Source organism: Centropristis striata, chromosome 19, assembly GCF_030273125.1.
Source record: "Centropristis striata isolate RG_2023a ecotype Rhode Island chromosome 19, C.striata_1.0, whole genome shotgun sequence".
Lineage (NCBI taxonomy): Eukaryota > Metazoa > Chordata > Actinopteri > Perciformes > Serranidae > Centropristis > Centropristis striata.
Window position 1 is genome coordinate 24291090 of NC_081535.1, and position 22319 is coordinate 24313408.

Below are 22319 nucleotides of genomic sequence, written 5' to 3' on the forward strand. Positions count from 1 at the left end.
AAACCAAAAGGCAACATTTTGACTTGGTAAGCCAAAACGTTTATTCATTTTAAATCTTTTCCAGGTAGAAACAGAACAATTGTGTAAGTGTTAAGGACAATGATGCCAGCTTACATCAAGACATTAGTTAAAACATTTATTTCATATTTTATAATGATAATCATTTACAGCGTTCCACAACCTTTTGTCGGCAGGTAATGAAACGATTGACCTCTTTGATTGTTCACAGTCATATTGAAAAAAGTTAACACTTCCACATTTTCCCCATTTTTTCTCCGACTGTCAGTTCCATGTTTGTTCACTCAAAGTCTTTGCAGAGAAGCAGACTTTTAGCCTTCAGGTTTATTTCCTGTTTCTCTCGTCCAGAGCTTTGCAGTCCTCAAAGCTATTCAGAGCAGTTCAGACATGAAGACTTGTTGCTGCTGGGAGCAGGTCAGTGATCACAGTGAGTCATTGATCACATTGTCAGGTCGCTCCCCAATAATCACTCAGAGCTGTAGCATCAAGCTGATGTTAGTGAAAGGTGAAATATCAGGGGGTTATTAGAGACGAGCATAGAAACACAGCACATTGCATATGAAGTTTGACCATTGTAATATGATAAGAAAGAATGGCTGCTCTGACAGACTGAGGTGAGGGGGGACACTGTAGGAACACTGGAACCAATCTAAACTGGACTCTTCCCCACTTAAGCCACTGCCTCCTGTCACAGGAATCCCTTTCAGGAATGAAATAAACATTAAAGACCTTACATACGGAATTAAAGCAGTGGAGTGATCCTTAAACTAAAGGTATCACATTAGCTAGAAACTATACATAACTCAGATATGCATAATATTTTTATATTTAAAGGCAGTTAATGGTGCACTGGCACTGCACTGGTGACATGTCAGTGTGAACTTTGTTATTTGATTACATTAATTTGCAGTGTATATTCTTAAAGTGAAAACATACTCTGTGGACATTCGAAGCCCGGTAACATGGTCCCTGCATCCCATGCCGCCACCAGAGGGCGCTCAGTAAGCATCTGCTCCAACACACACAACGTCTGCTGCAGCACCCTTCACTTTTGAACAGTGCTTCACACAGAATGAAATGCAACATGTGACATGACTGTACATACATATGCCGTGTGTTTTGCACGTTATTTCGCTATAAAGATGTGGCTGTGTTCATTTTCCATTTAAGTGCAAAGCAAGCAAACTAATCCTAGTCCCGAAAGCTCCAAAGCATTCTGGATTATTTATTCTTGGTTAGGGGTAAAAGATAAACTGGTGCGGTCTTTTGTCTTTAAGAATGACCAAAATCACATAGATGACACATGTTGTGTGTCTGTGTTGTTACTGGGGTCTGTAGCCACCCAGCTGAGGCATGTAGCTGGACAGTGGTACAGCCGACTGGCCGTCAGAAGGCGTCGTCTGCTCAAAGTCATCTTCCAGGGGACATAAATCCAGAGGCTCCAGCACCTCCTGCTGCTCCGTCTCCAGCTGGCTGCTGCTGTCCTGGTTGCCTGCAGCGCGCGTGAAGCAGGGCTGTCGGGGGAAACACTGCGACTGTCTGCTGCCCTCCTGCACCAACATGTCTGGGTTCTCCTCAGAGTCCAGCAGGGGCTGCGTGGACTCAGACCGTGAAAAAATGGCCTGCTGGGGTTGGGAGTTGGGAGTCTGGCCCTTGTAACCGTTGGAGGCCACCACCGAGGAGTACTGGACAGTGCTGGCTGTGGTGTCGGCCATGTCGCCGCCTTCGTCGCTGTCGGACACGCTCTGGCGAGGAGAGGACATGCAGGAGGAGCCACCGATGCCGCTGCTGTGTTCTTCTGACAGATACTTATCCTTCTTCAGAGACAGGCTGGCCTTGTCCTCCTCAAACACACATTTGCCATCACACACATCCACATCGAGCACACTGATGCCAGATAAACAGTTCTGCTTCGGTGTCTCTGCCTGTGGGAGACAAAAGTGAGGCAGAATTACAATCGGACAAAAGACTTATTAGATGGCAAACAGAAACAATGGAAGGCCTCTAGTGTCCCAGTAGTATGTGATGGTGTGTTGAGAAAGGACAGAGGTCCACTACACAGAATTAGTATGCATTCAAGTGTTAACTTCTTTTTTTTTTTGTGATTTATGAAATATCTCATGAAGACAACAGGATATAAAAAGTTACTTAGTTGTAGATTTGACATTTAAGATGTTTCACCATGTTTCACATTCTCAGAGGAGAGACGGCAGTTTCTGTATCGACAGGCACCGCAAGTCACACAAACATACAAAAGAATATTAGTATCGGGTTGAGACTATCAATACTTAATTACTCGGATAGGGATCATGGGGGAAAAAATCTTGACCAACTACAATATCTAGAAGGTAAGTTGAATGTTGGTCTTTGTGGGTACCCCCCCCCCCCCTCGGCTTGATAACTGTAACGCACTTTATATGGGGGTTAGTGGGTCCTCCATTGCCCGCCTTCAACTGGTACAAAATGCTGCTGCACGTTTTTTAACTGGCACAAGAAAGTATGAGCACATTTCACCTGTTTTAGCTTCACTGCACTGGCTACCCGTTCATTTTAGGATTAATTTTAAAATGATTTTATTTGCTTTTAAAGCTTTAAATGGTCTTGCTCCAGTTTACCTCTCTGAGCTGCTGCACCCCTACTCTCCCACCCGTCTCTCAGGTCAGCTGACCAGCTGCTCCTGGTAGTACCAGAGCTCGGCTGAGGCTCAGAGGGGAACGAGCATTTGCCATTGCAGCTCCAAAACTTTGGAATGAATTGTTGCTGCACATTAGACAGGCCTCCTCACTGTCTCATTTTAACCCATTTAAGGCGGGAAAGCATTACCGCATTTCTACCATTAAAATTGGGAGCACTGTTGTGTTATTCTACCATTAAAGCCGGGACAGCGGATACGTCGTTTTGTAGTATTTGTAGTTTTTTCCACCTATTTTCGGTCTCTTGGGAGTGTCGCAATGCAACATGGGACTTTTCCAGAACTTTGAAATCATGGCGAAAGACGACTATAGCGGAGGGAGCTCAGAAGTAAGTGATGGATCTTGATGAAAATAGTGCACATGATGTTATTGCTGATCGGGACTTTGAACCCTCGGAACCAATCGACCGGGATTTATGGATGAGGAATGTTTTTAGACGACATATTTTCACCGAAGAACAGACAGATTTGTGGCCATCTGGAGATAATAACAATAATAATACTAATTGATTGTGATGATGATATAAGAAATCATGACTGTATGTCTTATATTACTTTATGCGTCGTTGAGTACCCTGAAAAGTGCAATATAGATAAAATGTATTATTATTATTTATTATTATTATGATTATTATCATTTTTTTATTACAGTAGGCTAATGAGAACTATGTCTATTTCTTCCAATGGTCATATCATGTTTGCATCTTGCTAATGGGCATGTATTAGTATTATGTATAGGATTTTTATTCAGTCAAATGTGACATTTGCGGAGTTTGTAGATTTTTAAAAAAACGTTATTGTTTGGACAAATAAACTCAGCTTCTCATGAAAGCCACAGGTATAAGCTCTCAAATACTTTTTGAATTTCATTTCTATCTGCTACAGAGGCCGAAAAATCTTCTGTTGAATTTCCAGAAAAAATTCAGGTTTTAGGGGGTTCTTTCAAAATCGCCCAGAGGTTTTCCAGGCATTTTTTCCAGGCGTTTTAGGCCTTAATGGGTTAAATCTCTTCTTAAAACCCACCTCTTCTCGTTGGCTTTTAACACCACGTAGAGTGTTGATTTTATGATTTTATGTTTTTATTTGTATACACGCATATTTTATTTTGTGCGGGCAGTACATTTTACATTTTATTTTATATTATTCTATTTTTTATCTTATTGTATTTTACTGTACTATTGTTTTCTACATCTCTTTGTATTGTGTTATCTATTTATTGTTGTGCAGCACTTTGGAAACCTTGTGTTTGCTTAAATTGTGCTATATAAATAAAGTGGATTGGACTGGACTGATTTGGATTGGATTGGTTTGCCTCAATGCTCAGACCTGGTTAGGGGTTTGGCTGCAGAGGCCAGTCTCACTGTTACTGAGTCAGCTGCAGTGATGAAAAGCAGGCTGGAGCTATGTGCTGTGTGCAGGTTATACCTATATAATCTGTTGATTTGCAGCATAATAAACACTGCACAGTGTGTGTCAGTTTAAAAGAAGTCCTCACTTTCAAAGGATAATCAGGAGACCAACTTCCAATGGTGCTCTCTCCAGGGTTTGGAATCTCGGGCCAGAAATTCTCCTTGATCCTGTTAGAGAGAAAAGACTGAAGGTTATTATAGTTAACAAAAGCTCAAACTAAACTAGGTGTGAAAGAACATTTGAGTTCACTGAAATAAAAATAAAAACTGATATTGAAGATTTTGAAACTGAAACAAAAAAAATATTTTCAAAACTAGCTAAAAGGAAATGAAATGATACTTTAAATCTTTTGAGTGTATCAATTTGGTCAAATTTTATCAAGACAACATGCATGAACATTAGTGCATATGATTATTGAGACAATGATGTCTATGTGACTGTAGCTGTGTCTCAGTTTGCGTACTTTTGCTTTTACTTTTTACTTTTACATCTGATATTTCAAGTGCATAAATTCATTTACACTGACAAGTATGACAGAATGCATTGCACTAGGATTACCCGGATGGTGCACTCAAAACAAAAAGTTTTAAACGCTGGACACTTCCCATTGTCAATGGTTGTGGAAGGGGAGGGACCACAAACCTATCTCAAACATGTACAAATGGCAGGTGAGGAAGCAGCAGCTGTTGCAATTAGGATTAAATTGAAACAAGCATATGCATTCTGGAAATAATTGAAACTAAAAAATACAAAACCAGAATAACTCTGATCTCTCTTCAAAACATGCTCTGAGCACAATAGATAATGCTTAAAGTGGAACTTACACATCTTTTTTGTAGACACAGACCAGCATGGTCATGACAAAAATAAACAGGAAGCCCAAGCACACTCCGACCACGATGCTCTCCACCTCTCCTGGAGCTGAGGGAAACAGAAGAGTCAGCAACAAGCAAAACTACAGCCTGCAGTCAAAAGCTCATGTCAATATTCTTGTAGAGATTTAATGAGCGAATGAGCCACTTCTTAAGGAGCCACTAACGAGCTGGAGGCCGGCTTGTTAAGAAGAGCCGCCATTAGCGGCAGTTAGCTACAGTTAGCTCTGTAGCAGTACAGTGTGTATGTGCTGCTGCTGCAGGAGGTGTTCACTTAGTGATCTCTGTTTGTTTACAACAAGCACCAGACTGTGCACAAGTAGCGATGCTGTTAATTCACAATCACTATGTTTATGATGAACTGAGACTGAGATTAGCCATGCTGCTTTCAGCTGCTGACGTTGTGCACAGTTAGCGACGGTGAAAACCATATGTCACCTCCAGAGTCTCTAAATCCCTCTGGGGGCTAACTTATAGTTGAGACACGCAGAGTGAGTGGACTTTTGAGAGGGTGTGGCCTGAGACTTTCCTGGTGGCCACTTTCCCCCCCTAGTGGAAACATGGCCATAAGCAGTATTAGTATGCTCAATTTCCAAAACTGAACTATGGCTGTGGCTTTGTGCATGTGTTTTTTTTTGTCTTGTTTTCAGTTGCTCGTGTTGGAAAGATCCCACTCACCATATTTCCGAGTGATGAATGAGTGATTAAGGCTTATGGCTGAGCCTCCGATGGTTGAAGCTTTAATCCAAGTTATGTAATTGGTGTTGTCCGACAATGGCTTCAGAGTGTATGAGGTGGTGTCAGCTGACACTGTTATGTCTGCAAATGAGCAAAACAGGAATCAGCAACTGACAACGGCAGTTATCAGTAACCTTCTGGGTAAAATTCAAGATACCAAGTGAGAGGTACATACTGTGTTTTTCCTCTCCACTTTGATAGAATATGGTGTAGTTGGTGATGAAGCCTTGCCGAAGGTCTTGGGGAATTGGATCCCATTTTAGCTCTGCCTCATTATGTCCTGCTGTGCATTTGATTTCAGGAGCTTTTAACGGAGCTGCAACCACAACATCATACAACTGTGGGTCAATTTCATATGTTTTAATATATTGTGGCAACATCTCTGAAGAACTGGTTGAACTTAATAACTTCTTAAATTGTAGGTTGTTGTTCTCATAACAGTCAGTGTAAATGAGGAGGTTATTGTTTTAAGGCAGTGACTATCGGCTGATGTGACTGATGTTGTTGACAACAGCTGAAGGTGGAGAAACTATAGAATTATAAAATCATGAATACAGATTTTATGTATTCCTGTATCAGAAGCATGATTACTTTACTGCAGCCAGAGGACACTGTTGTGTAGTTTACAGTAAACAACAGTAAACTTTTCAGTCCTGGCATTTGAACTGACGAGCCTATAGAAATAGACTTCTTAACCGAATAGAAAGACACACATGGAAAGAAAGAAAAGCTGAGTATTTAGCAGAGTCTCTCAGACACTATGAAAAAATGGGTGTCTGCAATTACCAAAAAACAATTTGGACTGATTTCAATATTTACAATACTTTAAAATGCAATTGTGTACTTCTTACAATTAGTCACGAATAAGTGTGTTAATTTACCTCCTTGTTCCAGAAAGGCTTCCATTCTTGCTGGCTTCCCAATCCATCCAGAGTATATTGGATACACAGATACATTGTAGCAAACAAACTTCTTAAGGTTGCCTAGATTTGACATAAATGAAATGTTACATTCAGAGAAAAGCCTGTTGACTAAAAATTATGTAATCAGAGTAACGCAGAGAATCAGTCAAGTGATACTCCACCAAAATTTAGTTCTGAGTATGACACACCCTTTAGGCTTAAAAGAAGGCATTTATAATTTTGTAATTATGATTTTAGTATGCTGTTTGACAGAAAACAGCTGCTGTCAGCTTGGATTCTCCAAACAGAGGAGCTAATAAATGTAGTGCAGTGTTAGGAGTTGGAGGTCTGTCTGTCTGTCTACACAAAACAAACAGCACTGTACTAAACATCACATCATGTATATAAAGCATTAAAAACCCCTCATGGCATCGGCTCAATTGTTTCGTAAGCAAAAACAAACATGATTGGATGATCAGTCGATAGCAGCCACAACTTCACCAATATGACTCCAAAATGTAAATTATTTGTCAGAGACACCCTAATATATAGATATCTTGGCATGTCACTCAAACATGTAGTACGGATAGGGCTGGGCGATATATCGATATAAAAAAATATATTGATATATTTTTCAAAGTGATATGGAATTAGACCATATATTGTTATAGTTTAAAAATATATATATTTCCTTATATATAAATATGAATATATACATTTAATATATTTTTCTATTTAAATGTGCACTTTAAGGAGCTTTAATTTAAAAAAAAAAAAAAAAAAGGTCCTCCTGTCATACAGTATTTATGTTCACTTAAATAAATGGTTTCAATAAAACTACTTGTGATATGTCATATTTGGTTTTGACTTTGACTGAACATTTGCTCTCACTTTGCGATAGAATTATCAGGATATATATCGTATATCGATATTCAGCCTAAATATATCGGGATATGACTTTTGGTCCATACCGCTCAGCCCTCAGTACGGATGCAGAACAAATTGTTTGAGAAATTTCTAACAATGTTCAGATTGCAACCCTAGTGCTTATGTCCATAAACAGATAGCTGCATGACAATAGGGCTGTGACGGTACAGATTTTTTGTGAGCGCTGTGAAAAATGTACCCCTCTAGTTTTGCTGTTGACAGTAAAACAGAGCTCAATCCTGAGCTTGTGTGGACTGACAGCTGCAAGAAATATTCTCAACATGAATAAAATATATATGGTGTTAGTCTTACATTTAATTGTTTGCTCAATTATAGTTGACTACCGTTTCTATGTAAACTTGACACTGAATAAACAGTTGTTAAATGACCTCAAACGAGCCACACTTTAACTGTGCTGTGTCTGGAAGCATGCACACGTTATACACTCGACAGTGTCGGTTCTACACAGGGGCCTACAGGGGCCACTGCCCCTGTGAAGAAGCCCTCGGCCCCTGCTGTGGCCCCTGTGTCAAATTAAAAATAAAATGATACATTTTTAACGATGAATGACGGAACAATTCTTACCTATTTTTTGTTCAAACAATATCTCATTGTACACAAAAGGAACCCAGAATGTGTACATTGTATGACATAAATAAAGATCATTCTCACTGTACTGCACTTTCAAAATTAAAAAAAGTAATTGTGCACAAAAATGAGAAATGTCATTGTCGTACAAAAATAACTGTTAATGTTGGTAAGTTTCATTGCTTCAATCAATGTGGTTCTTCCAAATATGAGACTTTTGGCTAAAATAAATGTTTTGAATGCTTAAATATCATTTTTGACGATTTTTAATGTGCCCCTCTGATTAAACACTGGCCCCTCCTTGGCCCCCACAGTAAAATAGGTCTAGAACCGCTACTGACACTCGAGCATTTAAACAAACAGACACCTCTGATTTTGACAGGGGTTTTTTTTTCTCTTGTGAACTCCAACCCTGAGGTTCAAACTGCGTCGTAATGCGATCTCCAAACCCACCGGCTATCATCTGTTATCATCTGTCTATCCAAAACATATTTGGGTAAAATATCACTTCAATGTGGTGACCTCAAATCACATACAGTACTTGACTCCCATACGTTTGTTTAGATAAATGAGATTACCTGCAATGGGAATGCGTCTGGTAGTTCTGTTGACCCTCTGCCAGTCTATCTGACCACCACTGACCCACTCCACCACATACTCTGACAGAGGACTGTTGGGGGGGGTCCATTCCACCCACAGCTGGCCACCACTGGGCCACACATTCAGCAGTTTCACTGGTGCAGGCTCTATAACAGACACACAAGCACAAACACACACCAGAGGAGTCAGCAGTGATGAGGACTGTAGTGCAAAGGGAAGAGAACATTCACATCAGTAAGAAAACTCAAATATTAGCTGTGTTGAGCAACAGCATGAACATACAGCCCTACAAAGTCTAACTGCAGTAACTACGCAATGGATAAAACTGAGAAAAACTGCTTTAAAAGTTTTTTTAATGTGTTTTAAACTGGCCACCCAAATGGGTTATATGTAGATAAGTGATATGACACTTATTTCTACATGTATTGATGATGACATTTTTATGCTCAAAAATCATGATGATTTATCTGCCCTTTGACCCCAAAAATGTAGTTACTGGTTTTGCTGTAACAGGTTCTAATAGTAATGCACAAACAGAGTGCAGGAACGACAATGTTGTTGTCTTCTTTCAGCTTTTATATTTTGTTTTGAAGTGAATACACATTTTCAAATTGATTTTGTTGTTAGTGTATTTAAAAGTCTTGTATGACAGTTGTATCTCACTTTTATTGGATTTTGTAGTTACTTCAATTTTATATAAGTATTTCCCTGAAATAAAGCAAAATTGAATTCTAAAACTTTGTCACAAGATAAAACAGACATCAAGGAGTTCATTTTTAATTATAACTCAATTTCAACCAAAAATGTATTTACTGCAGTTAGACTTTGTAGGGCAGTATATGCACGTGATTTGACAAGACACAGCAGCAAACTATAGACCAGCTGGCTGATGAAAGCTTAGGTGCACTTAGATAGACTTTGCTCTGGACCGAAGTTATGTTATGGCAGGCTCTGGGAAAGTGGTCATCAAGTCCGAAAAAAACCCAACAGCCATTTGGTGCTTGACATTTGGATCATGTCAATTGGACTGCCTATACTGAACAAAAATATAAATATAAAAAATATAAATATAAATCCCACACTTTTCTTGAAATAAAAGATGCGCACAAAATACTTATTTCTCTCACAGACTTGCATTGCCATTGGCCAACGGAGGGGTGGCCTCTGACTTAAATATTCATTTCACTCCCTAGAGCAGTGATTCCCAACAGGGGGGGCCCGACCCCCCAAGGGGGGCGCCAAAGATCCATAAAGGGTCGCGAAGCCCTCTTGATTTTAAGGGATGTAATAAATCTAATGTGTTAAATATAGATGAGTCAGCATTTAATTCATTCGTGGGACCAAAACAACTAAATAAGGGCTACATTAAATGTTTATTCATTTATTTAAGTAGGAAAATCACTATAGAAAAGTTTAAAAATAAAGGCTATATCGCGAGAATAAGGACATGTGTAACATCCCTCCTGCAGTATACACAGGTAACCTCACCTAGTGGTAGCCTCACCTAGCGGTAACCTCACCTAACAACAGAAACACAGAGCTAATGGAAAAATGGCAAAGTGTCAGGGAGACAAAAATGCTGAATATCTCAAAAAGAAAAAGAGAGGGTACCATGAAAGTCACATTGAGTTCGGCTTCATAGAAGCAATGGACAATGGGGGGTCGCCAAAGTTTACAATGATAAAAATGTGGGTCCCTCAAGAAAAAGGTTGGGAACCACTGCCCTAGAGCAGTCTCCAATGATGTTTCCAAGAACTTGGCAGTGCACCCAACCAGCCTCACAAGCACAGACCACATTCAACCATGCAAGATGGTCTTAGACCAGCCATCCATACTGAAAATTATACATAGAGTGGTTTTGATTATACATCACTGCTGGGGCTCATCATAGACACCTACCCTGTGATTTTTCTGAGATGACCAAGGATGCTTCAGGAGATTCCCCCATTGAATTGACAGCTTTGACGGTCACTCTAACAGATTTCTTGTCAGCCAGGTGAATCTGTTTAAGTAAAGTGATCTTCTGCTGGCTAGAGTTGCTGTCTGACATGTTGACTGGGATGCTCTCCCAATCTGAACTCCTATTCTTGACTTTGTCCTTTGGGTCTTGAATACTTATGTTGAATCTTGTTATCCTCCCATTGCTAAACACAGGGTCCTGGCAGGACAGAGTCACACAGTATATGTTAACTTTCAGCATCAACTCAGGAAAGCAACTGATTGGACTTCAAAAAGCTGTGTTATCATGAAATAGCCTCAAACAAAACTTATTTTCAAATTTTTAACCTTGTTGTGGTAATTCATTCAATACAATTTACATTGATAGAATGTCACGTGCAGTGCATGTGTTTTAACATTATAGTCAGGCGGCTTAGGACCAAATTTGAGAAGAATGGGCGTTTGCCCTGGCCATTGAGCCTTTGGCTATCGCCCTGCAATCACTGGAGGGGTATGGTGGTGTTTTCAGGGGAGGGGTGGAAAACAAAGAGTCCTCATATGCAGATGATCTGCTTTTATATGTAACAAATCCCCAAGAATCTATCCCCAATATAATGTCTGTTTTAAAAGAATATGGAGAGATTTCTGGTTACAAACTAAATTTCTCTAAGAGCGAACTGTTTCCAATCACTAAATCAGCCCAAAGCCTTTCATACTCACACTTACCATTTAAAGTGACGACGGACTCATTTAAATACTTGGGTGTGCTGGTGTCTAGACACATGGTTGATTTGTTTAAAGCTAATTTTAGGCCTTTAATCGAGCGCACTTTTAAGGATTTTGACAGGTGGTTCCATCTCCCCATCACTTTGGCAGGCAGAATTAATGCCGTAAAGATGAGTGGACTCCCAAAATTTCTGTTTCTATTTCAAACAATTCCTATACTTTTACGGAAATAATTTTTTGTGTCCATAGACAAAGCAATTTCTAATTTTGTTTGGAATGGGAAGAGACCTAGAATTAGAAAAGCTTATTTGCAGCGGCCGAAGGCAGGTGGTGGAATGGGATTGCCCCATTTCCAATTTTATTAATGGGCATGTAATCTTCGTACCCTCTCTTTTTGGACTCACTATGATGGACAGGCCGAAAAAACCAGTGTGGATACAAATGGAGCAGTACTCATGCCAGCGGACATCTCTGTCAGCTCTTATGTTTTCACCAATGCCTCTGTCACTTCACTATGTCAAGAATAATCCCATTGTAACACATTCTTTGAAGATATGATCTCCTACAATGATCTTATTATTATTATTTTAGTGAAATCATAGATTGTGATGTAACTTTTATTGAATACTGCAGCAAATCTCTTTTTCAACAACACTTTGATAAATCATCACAGTTGACACAGTAAAAAAGCAAGATAGATTTTTCGGACATGTTATTGTTTTGTGTTAAACTGAATGTGATGTGGGAATTTACCTTACAAATGAACTGCACTTCATTTACACCGTCAGCTTCAGCAATGCTTCTCCAAACGTCTGGTTTACTTGTTGGTTCTAGGTCAAAGAGAAGCAAAAAGAACAAAAAGGAAAATCATCCCACCAAATCTTGCACATGTACAAGTGGGCAGATTTATAGGTTTAGCAAGTCTAAAGAGATTCAGACTTGTACTTGAGAGCAATCAAGTTTTTACCAGCCTGCACACACACACAACATATTGACTAGATTAAAGGTGACATTTTAAAGACAACAGCAATCTTGTATAAATCTAAGGCTAAGGCCCTCATACTTCCCTACATGTCTTATTGTGTGGAATTGTGGAGTCAACCTTGGAACAAAAAATAAATTCAATAGTCTTGTTACAGAAAAGAGACATATTATCAATAAGGCTGTAATCCAGGCTGTAATCTATAAATGTAAAATCAAAAACTGTAATATTAATTTATGAATAAATGCAGGCTATTCAAAATGCACTTCATCTTAAAATGAAGCGTAGAAGAAGTTATCTTCTTCCATTTTTCCAACCTGTGTTATGATGACAGGGTTGTTTAGCTCCACGCTCATTTAAACTTGCTGCAATTTTTGTTCAACGCGGCTCAAAATATTATAACATTTTTCCCAATTTATGTGCTTTCTGCCTCTGATCCTGAGCCTGTCAGCATCCTCTTTGCTCCTAAAAGTGGAAGCTTGCGCATAACTTTGTTGCATTATATTGAAACTGTGTTCAGATTAATTCAAATGCGAGAGCTCATTGTTGTGACTGTGATTATTTTATATTATAACAATACCAATTAACACCAACTGCTGGCAAAAAAACACATGGCCCTTACTGATGTACAGTATATCCAACTTAAGGAGTAGGGATGGGAATCATTAATCGATGATCGATCAATGGTCGTTGAGAATTTGGTCGATCACGTGGAATTTTTAATCCATCTGTGTATGTTTTTTGTTTTTTTATCTGTGACTCTATCAGTGCTGCCCGAACTGAAACACTGCTGAGCGTTCAGTTCTGATGCCAATGAGCTGAGAATGAAGTTGGATCAAGCTACAGTTTCTGCAAACTGAAAGTTGCAATAACAATTATAAAACACATAGAATTACAAGAGTATGAATTTGAGGAAAACTAGCTTACTGTATCAAACCTTGCTAGCATGAATTAATAGGTTTAATTTATCCAAAACTTATTTAATCACAAAACACACTTAAATATGCAAGATTACTGTGAAAACGAAATTGAGTTGAGCTTCTTGACGTTATTTTAACAGTTTAATCTCAGTTGAGTTAGTTTTACAATTGAAATGATCTAGTCTCTTTTTGTCCTTTCAAAATAAAAGCGTCAGTTATCAAAATAGGCTTTTCATAATACTGTACACATATATTTTATTTTGCACCTGTATGCATGCAGTGATTAATTGATTAATTGATCGTTAACGTTATAGATAACGTTGTTGGCAGGTTTCTTCCAAACGCCCATCCCTAATTAGGACTGTTTTCAGGTTACTGCCATACAGAGTGGGGATTTAGTCTGCATTTTCTGCAGTCATGTCATGTTCCCGTGGAGATGTCCAAAGGAGATGTCATTTAGATATCTAAATGGCACAGTGGCCAGTTGTGACAAAAAATGACAATGACCTAAATATACCAATAGAGTAAAATTGTATCACTACCCCATAATGTGAAAAATGTGCATCTTTCTTCACATCTCTTCCAAATTCACCATTAATACTGCCTGGATGTCTGCCCATTGCACAGGACATTTGTAAGGGCTCTGAGGGTATCAGGGGAGGCTGGGGTACAGGGGCAAAAGTCTAAGGAGTCAGGAGAAGGACACGGAAAAGGTTGCAGCAGCCAAAGGGTTTGGTTCTGGTTAAATAATAAATAGCCTTTGAACACCATGGTGCATTAGGTGGTCAAATATTGTTTAACTTTGTAAAAGTAGTGTAAACTGGCAGTTATAAAACTCACTGTATTCTGGTGTCCTCTTGGTAGCGTTGGTACTCCAGTTGCTCCAGTAACCCTGACCCTCTTTAGCATTTTTGCAGCGCACTTGAGTGACATATACTGTGTCTGGCCGAAGGTTCTGGAGTCTGAATGACTGTATGTCCATGGCAGTGTCCACAAGAGGTACCTGATGGATATAGAAAACATCTCATCAATTGATCTTGTCAACTAATAATTAATAAACACAAACCCTTACCATTTAATTTGTGGTTGATGCGGTGACACAAATAGTGTCGAGTGTACAAATTTGTACATTTTTAAGTAAAATGCACCAATCTTGTGCACTTTGAGAGCTAAATGAGAGCAAAAACCTCACAGAACATTTTTCACAGTTGGGTGATACTGTATTATAGAATCTTTATTGAAATCCTACTGTGAAATTTTTGTAATCACTGCAGATCATTTTCTTCACTGGGATTCTTTTTCTCTCTATTGCGAGGGAACTTATTTTTGTTTTCAAACTTGGCATCTAATTGTGCTTTTCTACTACGGGTACAGGCAGACTATTAATCCGCTTTTTGCTTCATTGGGGAATGACAAATTTACTGTGGACAATTAATAAAAGAATTAGCCCTAAGAACAGCTACATCTTCATTAAAGACTTAGTTAGAATGTTTGTTTAAAATACAGTTACGTAGTTATCTTGAATATTAAAACAATTTGAAAAAAAAAGGAATGCAATGCATTCGGTGTATTAACTTGTGTCAAATATTTCCTCATTACCAAGTTAATTTTCAGCACTATGAAAAGAATTCAGAATAAATACCAATATTATATCCACAATTCACCAGCCATCTGACCATGGCCTACCTGCTCACCTTCACTGGCAATTCAAGTGGTAGAAGGTTTCAGTGTGATAAAATGACAATTAATGGTGTGAATTTTAAGTTGTCTGTGTTTCATACAATATCAATTACACAGCAATACTTAACTATATGAACGTACATGGTCTAGGCGTTTTAGTACCAGGACTGAGCTAGTGTGTATGCTGGCTCACTAAGAAAACTGACACACTTAATATCATTAGTTCCAGCTCTGCTTTTCTTGCTGAAATTATGTGAATGAACAATTTGAAAATGACTGTGAGTGGCAGAATAAAAAACATACTTACATAAGTCCAACTTTCAGATCCTTCTGGGCAGTATCTTATTTCATAGCTTAACTTCACATATTCTTTACGAAGAGGTTGAGTCCAGTTTATCACAAGGGAGGTAGCAAAAATATTTTCTGAAATGACTTTGATGTTTGATGGAGGGTCTGTTTTCACTGCAACAAAGACACAAATGGCAATCAACATTAACATCATATTTCAGCAGTGTGACTGAGGTCAGTATATGTTTCAGTACAAACTAGATTAGATCAAGCACACGTAAAAATGCCAGCACAGTGCAAACCTTACACAACACTACAACATTTATCTTACCGAAGCCGTTAGCATCCCTATGCAGATGCTCCGATTGGATTCGTCCCAGTCGATTGTGTGCCTCCACCCAGACCTCCAGCGACATGTGATTGGGGAAGCTATCCTCAAACGTCACTTGGACATTGTCTTCAGTTGTTACCGCAGTATAGTTCCGTCCACTGTGGACACAATATTTTAATACCATTTAGAGGAACGAACTGTTTTTCTCTCTTTTTTTTTTTTACATATTCCAAGTTTCAGACTTTCTAGCCCTCTCACTACATGCATGCATACACATATAGTACATACACACACACACACACACCAGAATCTGAAAAACTGCTGGCCTCATCAGTTTACACTGCAAAAAAGGTGTGTCTAAAAACAAGATAAAAACACTAAATCTGAGGGAAATGATCTTGCTGCATGGTCAGATAATTTCACTTGACAAGATTTCTTAAATTAAGATTATTAAATCTAGAAATAAGCATGTTGAACGCTTAAAATAAGAAATTAACTCTTAAAACAAGATAAATTAAAGCTGCAAGCAGCGATGAACTGGCCCAAGCAGAGTGACCTGACAATTATTTGTTTCTTACCAAGATAAAAAAAACTTTAGATTTAGAAGTGTTGGATAATTGATCTTGTTTAAAGAGTTAATTTCTTATTGTAAGTGTTCAACATGCTTATTTCTAGATTTAACAATCTTAATTTAAGAAATCTTGTCAAGTTAAATTATATGTCCATGCAGCAAGATCATTTCCCTCAGATTTAGTGTTTTTATCTTGTTTTAGACACACCTTTTTTAGTAAACAGGCAACAAGTAGACAACTTAGTTCCAAATTAACATCACAGAAGAACCACATGACATGCTAAAACATTTAGGGATACAGAAAGGGGAAAATAAAAAAACAAACGTGGACAGCAAATTAACATTATATGCTAGACAGATGACCAAGTAATTGGTTATAATAATGTATGGTAGACAAGCTTTTCTTACTGTTAACATGTGCCACAAACTACATAAATGTAATAAAACTTTTAAACATGGGGTGATTAAGCAAATTTAGATTTATAAACATGAAATTTGCCAAGCAGTAAAATGAGACTGATCATAAAATTCAATGAATTAACATTGTTTTCAAAAAAGGCTTGACTGACAGTTATCGACAGAGTTTGATCATTTATGACTTCACGCCCTTTTTTCTAGCCAAGTGTGTCAATTTTGTTAAACAGAAATGTAATGTGGCCAAACCTTTACACCTGATGCACACTAAATTTTGTACGGAAGAAAAATAGAGCTGTCTCAGAGTCAGCTGTGGTCTGTTGTACTTGTGACCTCACCCAGTTAAAATATAGCAACAAGACACCTTGGCATGAAGAACACATTCTTTAAAGTACTTTAAAGTGGAAAGACTTAGCTAAAAGGGTTTGGTGAATTTTTTGGGGGGTGCGGGGGTGAACACAGATATCGGCATATACAAACACAAATACAGTCACATATCATATACCCCAGTGGAATGACGGTATGGAAAATGTATACCGCCCATGCCTATTCTGCCCTACAAAGTCTAACTGCAGTAACTAGGCAAAAACTGAGAAAAACTGCTTTAAAGTTTTTTAGCGTTTTTTTAACTGGCCAGCCAAATTAGTTATAGGTAGGTAAGTGATATGACACTTTTTTCTACATTTATTGATGATGTAATGTTTATGCTCAAGATCATGAAGATTTATTTGACCTTTGACCCCAAACATTTAGATACTGCACTCTGGTTTTGCTGTAAAAGGTTCTAATAGTAATACAGAAACAGAGTGCAGTAACAACAATGCTGTCGTCTTCTTTCAGCTTTTATATTTTGATTTCAGTGAATAAACATTTCCAAATTGATTTTGTTTCAGTGTACTTAAAAGTGTTTAACAAGTCTATTCAAAGATTTTTGTATTTTAGACTCAATATTAGTAACGCTATATTTTACTCTAAATATAATTCTAACTCACTTTTCTTCAAGGCTTCATTGTATCACAGTAAAAGCAGATGGTCTGCTTTGGTTTTGAGTTGGATTTTGTAGTTACTGCAATTTTTTTATCATTATTTCTCTGAAATAAAGCAAAATTTTAATCTAAAACTTTGTCACAAGATAAAACAGACATCAAGGAGTTCATTTTTAATTGTAACTCAATTTCAACCAAAAATGTAGTTACTGCAGTTAGACTTTGTAGGGCAGTATTGGTCTCTATGGACTAGTTTTCCACTGCAATATATAAGTCCCACACCATAAGCACAACCATGGCTATAAAATGACTAACTATTGGTCTCAGCGAAGTAATTCATGGCTTTCAAGTGTCGCTGAAAAGCATGGAATTTAATTTTTTTAGAAGATCACGTTTGTGCAAAGGGCTTTGGACAAATATTTTAAATGACGTATATAGAATAAACGGATTTTGTAGAAATATCTATATTTTAAGCTGAGATTCGGTTATTTTTTCCTATTGGGAGCATTCGTGCCACGTGATTTATTCAAGGACCACTGGAAATTTGAAAATCCAACAGCAATTTCGGTTTTTATAGAGTCTGGCTATGATAAATGTAATTTTGGCCTCAGGTTTTTATTAGCTTGATTTAATTCCTCCATGCTGTCACAAACAGAAATGTTAGCAAAACTTCCTGACAATGAAAATTCCAGACAGTGGCTATGATGTAAAACCATCTAGGGGTATACTCACAGGATCACTGCAACAGTCAGTGTGTAAGATGTAACGACATCTTTGTTCTGGCGTCCTGGTTCCCACTTACAGCTGAATTTTGTAGAGATAGACCATCCTTCCTGAAGTGCAATGCAGGAGAGATTCTCAGGCTTCCTCGGAGGATCTGTCATTGAGACAACACACAAACATCCAAACTTTATTTCTTGGACGATGTTTCTTTCATACAAAACTACATGTTACTTTTTTTCCCAGACATAGTTATTTAAATATTTGAGAGATAAGAGTGAGGGTGGAATACATTTCTAATCACATACCTTTGTCCTTTATTTTCTCAGGCTGTTTTAATATATAAATATATAAAACGGTATTACTACAGTAGGTCAAAGTTAAAACAGGATGTAGGTCTGCAAGCTCTAATGGAAGTTTACAGCAGACAGTTTGGATGACAACTTAAATGCTGTCATTTGCAGTTCTGACAACTGTCAGAAGTTGCTGATCATGACTAACAGGAAAATCATTCCAAACCTGTAAGCATAAAATACAGGTTTCTTAAAAAACAGCTTTTTATTTTAGATTATGAAAATGCATACTTACAGCCTTTCTTAAGCATGATCCCGTGAACAATTTTGCCGCTGTTCAAGAAACAAAAGGTGTTCTCCTTCTTGCATTTGCAAAATAACCATCCAGGGACTTCATCGACGATGGGGATAGTGACATTGAGAACTGATCCATTGATCTTGGTGTACTGTTCTGTGGGTATAGTAGTCCCAGACCAAGTCCAGAAAAGGTCATCTGACGTGACTTCCTTTGTGTTGAGAATGCATGTGGCTGTGAAGTTAGTCCCAATCTCCACCAATGGAGACTGCGGGGCTATCAGCAAATAGTTGGTCTCCCCTAAAGACAAAGAAAAACAGAAAACACAAGGCTAGACACTACTAGACTTGAACATAAACAAAAACTAGCACAGTCATTTACAATGATATTGACTTCATTATAAACATATATATCATATTTTTATCTTATGTTTGAAGTTGCCAATTGTCCAGTGTTATTGAGACAAATTGAGTTCCACAGTAGTATATGTTCAGTAGGGTTAAAACGCAGAGAGTAAGGGAGCTTTTTATCATGTATATACGAGTAAAAGATCAGTGGTGGTAAGTATATTTAATCAAGTACTGTAGTTAAGTACAATTTTGAGGTACTTGTAATTTACTTCTATCTATAATTTGGCTGCTTAGTGAGTACTTCACTTAAAGAACGTCACAATTTCTTGATTACACTAACATACTTTCATGTAAGTAGGATTTTGAATGCTGGACGTTTACTAGAATATTTTGTTTTTCTTTATTTGTGGCAGTAAGGGATCTTAAGGTAATCAGAGGGATTACAATGCAGACAGCAATACTGCCCTACAAAGTCTAAATGCAGTAACTATGCAAAAGGTAAGATTTGTGTATTTAGACTTAATATCATAAAGTAATGATATATTTTAGTCTTAATATCATTTAATCTCACTTTTTTACTTCATCACTATCTAGATAATAATTACCCTTTCAAATAAACTCTATAATTTCTATTTTTCCCATGTCTAAATTAGTATATATATCCAAAGCCGACCGTGGTAAGTGCTTGGTTTTGAGTTGGATTTTGTGGGTTTGATGTCATTATTTCTCTGAAATAAAGCAAATTTGAAATCTAAAACTTTGTCACAAGATAAAACAGGGCAGAATAAAGAGAACTCAGACATTCAGTTTATATGTTTATATGAAAGACAACATTTGCAGAAACAGTCAGGGATTAAAGTGTAAAAAGGTACTGACCATTTGAAGCCTGGAGTACAGAGGAAAGGCAGGCTGCCATCACCAGTTGGTATAGTCCCACGGACACCATGCTGATTTCTTATTAGGAAAATGTAAAAAAGACACCATGTCAGATGAAAAGGTAGCTAAACGTCAGTTAGAACAAACGTTAACGTTACAACGTATTAGTAACAAGTCATGGCGTAACATCCAGATAACCTTAGCGGCTGTTACCATCTCGTATGTACCTCTAATTATTATTAGTGTTATCTATTAATGTTGATAGACCGTTAGGTTAAAGCTACACAGGAATGTATTACGGTATTAGCTAATAACGGCTAAGGAAGCGTTAAGAAGCACAGACGATGGACAACGTCAATACACAGCAGACGCAGTGTTGCGACTCAATATTTAGTTTAGCATCGAGAGTCACACTCCCTGCGACCGCCATATTGTTTCCGCAATCAAAAACAAGAGCTTATTACTTACCCAACTGGTGTCAGAATTAATGTCTGTGCGGTTTCTGTTATATAAACACCATACGTTTCTATTGCTTAAACCTAACAAACAAGACTTTTAGCTGTCTGTTGTGTCTCGTCCGTGTCAGTTGTTGTGGGAGGACCACCCATTTCCCGTCAAGGGAAATTTATGTCGCAACATTTTAGGGGGGCTGCGCCAGACTTCACCGACTTGCCAGCATAGTGATGGACCGCCATGTTGTCCGCCGAGCCTGTTCCCTACCACTGACAGTTTACAGATCTACTTTAATGCGCGGTGCTGACATCCCGTTTGGTGATTGGTCAAGTTAGTTGTCTGTCAAACACTTGTGTCGAATCAGAGGTTCTCGTGTTGACTGTCCCGGATGTGCGTGTCCCTCCCTGATGTTTTCCAGTATGTCTCCGCCCCTCAGCTTAGCAAGAATGCACGTCATAATAGAGTTCAGGCACCACTTGGCATCAAAATGAGTTAACACATAAAGTCATTGAGAAGGTGAAACTTTGCCTACCAAATCAGTCGGTTCATCTGTCCAGAGTGTCATGTCCCACATCAGATTCGAGCCCACATATAATTCTCAGACGTGGAAACAGTACAGGATGATAGTACAATGTGTTATATTAAATGAAAACAACTAAACTAGAGGAAAGGCTTATCCTACAAAATCAAACAATGTAGATATCACAAACAGGCTACAGTTGTGTATCATCCAATAGATTTTCCATTCAAATTCCTAGGGCTAACTGTCCAGCACTGTACTCTACTCTACTCTACTGTAGCCTACTGTACTGTAGTGTACTGTACCCAATGTATACTGTATCCTAATGTATACTATATCCTAATGTATACTGTATCCTAATGTACTGTACTGTACTGCACCCTAATGTATACTGTATCCTAATGTATGCTGTATCCTAATGTACTGTACTGTACCCTATATACTGTATCCTAATGTATACTGTATCCTAATGTACTGCACTGTACTGTACTGCACCCTAATGTATACTGTATCCTAATGTACTGTACGGCACCCTAATGTATACTGTATCCTAATGTAGTGTACGGCACCCTAATGTATACTGTATCCTAATGTAGTGTACTGTACCCTATATACTGTATCCTAATGTATACTGTATCCTAATGTACTGCACTGTACTGTACTGTACTGCACCCAAATATATACTGTATTCTAATGTACTGTACTGTACCCTATATACTGTATCCTAATGTATACTGTATCTAATGTACTGTACTATACCCTATGTACTGTACCTTAATGTATACTGTACCCTAATGTATACTGCACCCTAATGTATACTGTATCCTAATGTACTGTACCATAATGTACTGTACTGTACTGCATCCTAATGTATACTGTATCCTAATGTATAGTTTATCCTAATGTACTGTACCGTACTGCACCCTAATGTATACTGTATCCTAATGTATACTGTATCCTTATGTACTGTACTGTACTGTACCCTTAGTACTGTATACCCTAATGTATACTGTACCTTAATGTACTGTACCCTAATGTATACTGTACTAATGTACTGTACCCTAATGTATACTTTTCCTTAATGTACTGTACCCTATTGTATACTGTACTAATGTACTGTACCCTAATGTATACTGTTCCTTAATGTACTGTACCCTAATGTATACTGTACTAATGTACTGTACCCTAATGTATACTGTTCCTTAATGTACTGTACCCTAATGTATACT

At 38.0% G+C, this 22319-nt stretch overlaps 1 protein-coding gene across 1 annotated transcript; it reads right to left on the bottom strand.

Annotated features, from left to right (window-relative positions):
• Positions 1 to 276: 276 nt before the first annotated feature.
• il6st (interleukin 6 cytokine family signal transduce) lies at positions 277 to 20855 on the bottom strand. The gene is made up of 16 exons (XM_059357595.1): positions 20586 to 20855; positions 20118 to 20195; positions 18892 to 19191; positions 18316 to 18460; positions 15613 to 15770; positions 15301 to 15455; positions 14154 to 14316; positions 12165 to 12241; positions 10647 to 10905; positions 8726 to 8893; positions 6612 to 6713; positions 5906 to 6046; positions 5671 to 5811; positions 4945 to 5041; positions 4206 to 4287; positions 277 to 1943 (listed from the first exon to the last, which is right to left on the bottom strand). Exons 2-16 carry the CDS (start codon positions 20185 to 20187, stop codon positions 1341 to 1343), a joined length of 2661 nt encoding a protein of 886 aa, XP_059213578.1. The 5' UTR covers positions 20188 to 20195; positions 20586 to 20855; the 3' UTR covers positions 277 to 1340.
• Positions 20856 to 22319: the final 1464 nt, after the last annotated feature.

Bases quoted from the DNA above. Each gene is read 5' to 3' on its own strand.
- il6st (XM_059357595.1), bottom strand. From the start codon at position 20,187: ATGGTGTCCGTGGGACTATACCAACTGGTGATGGCAGCCTGCCTTTCC. The intron at 6,714-8,725 runs GTAATCTCATTT...TGTCAAATCTAG, and splicing joins CAGACGCATTCCCATTGCAG to GCAACCTTAAGAAGTTTGTT. The intron at 1,944-4,205 runs GTGAGGACTTCT...TGTCTCCCACAG, and splicing joins CTCCTGATTATCCTTTGAAA to GCAGAGACACCGAAGCAGAA.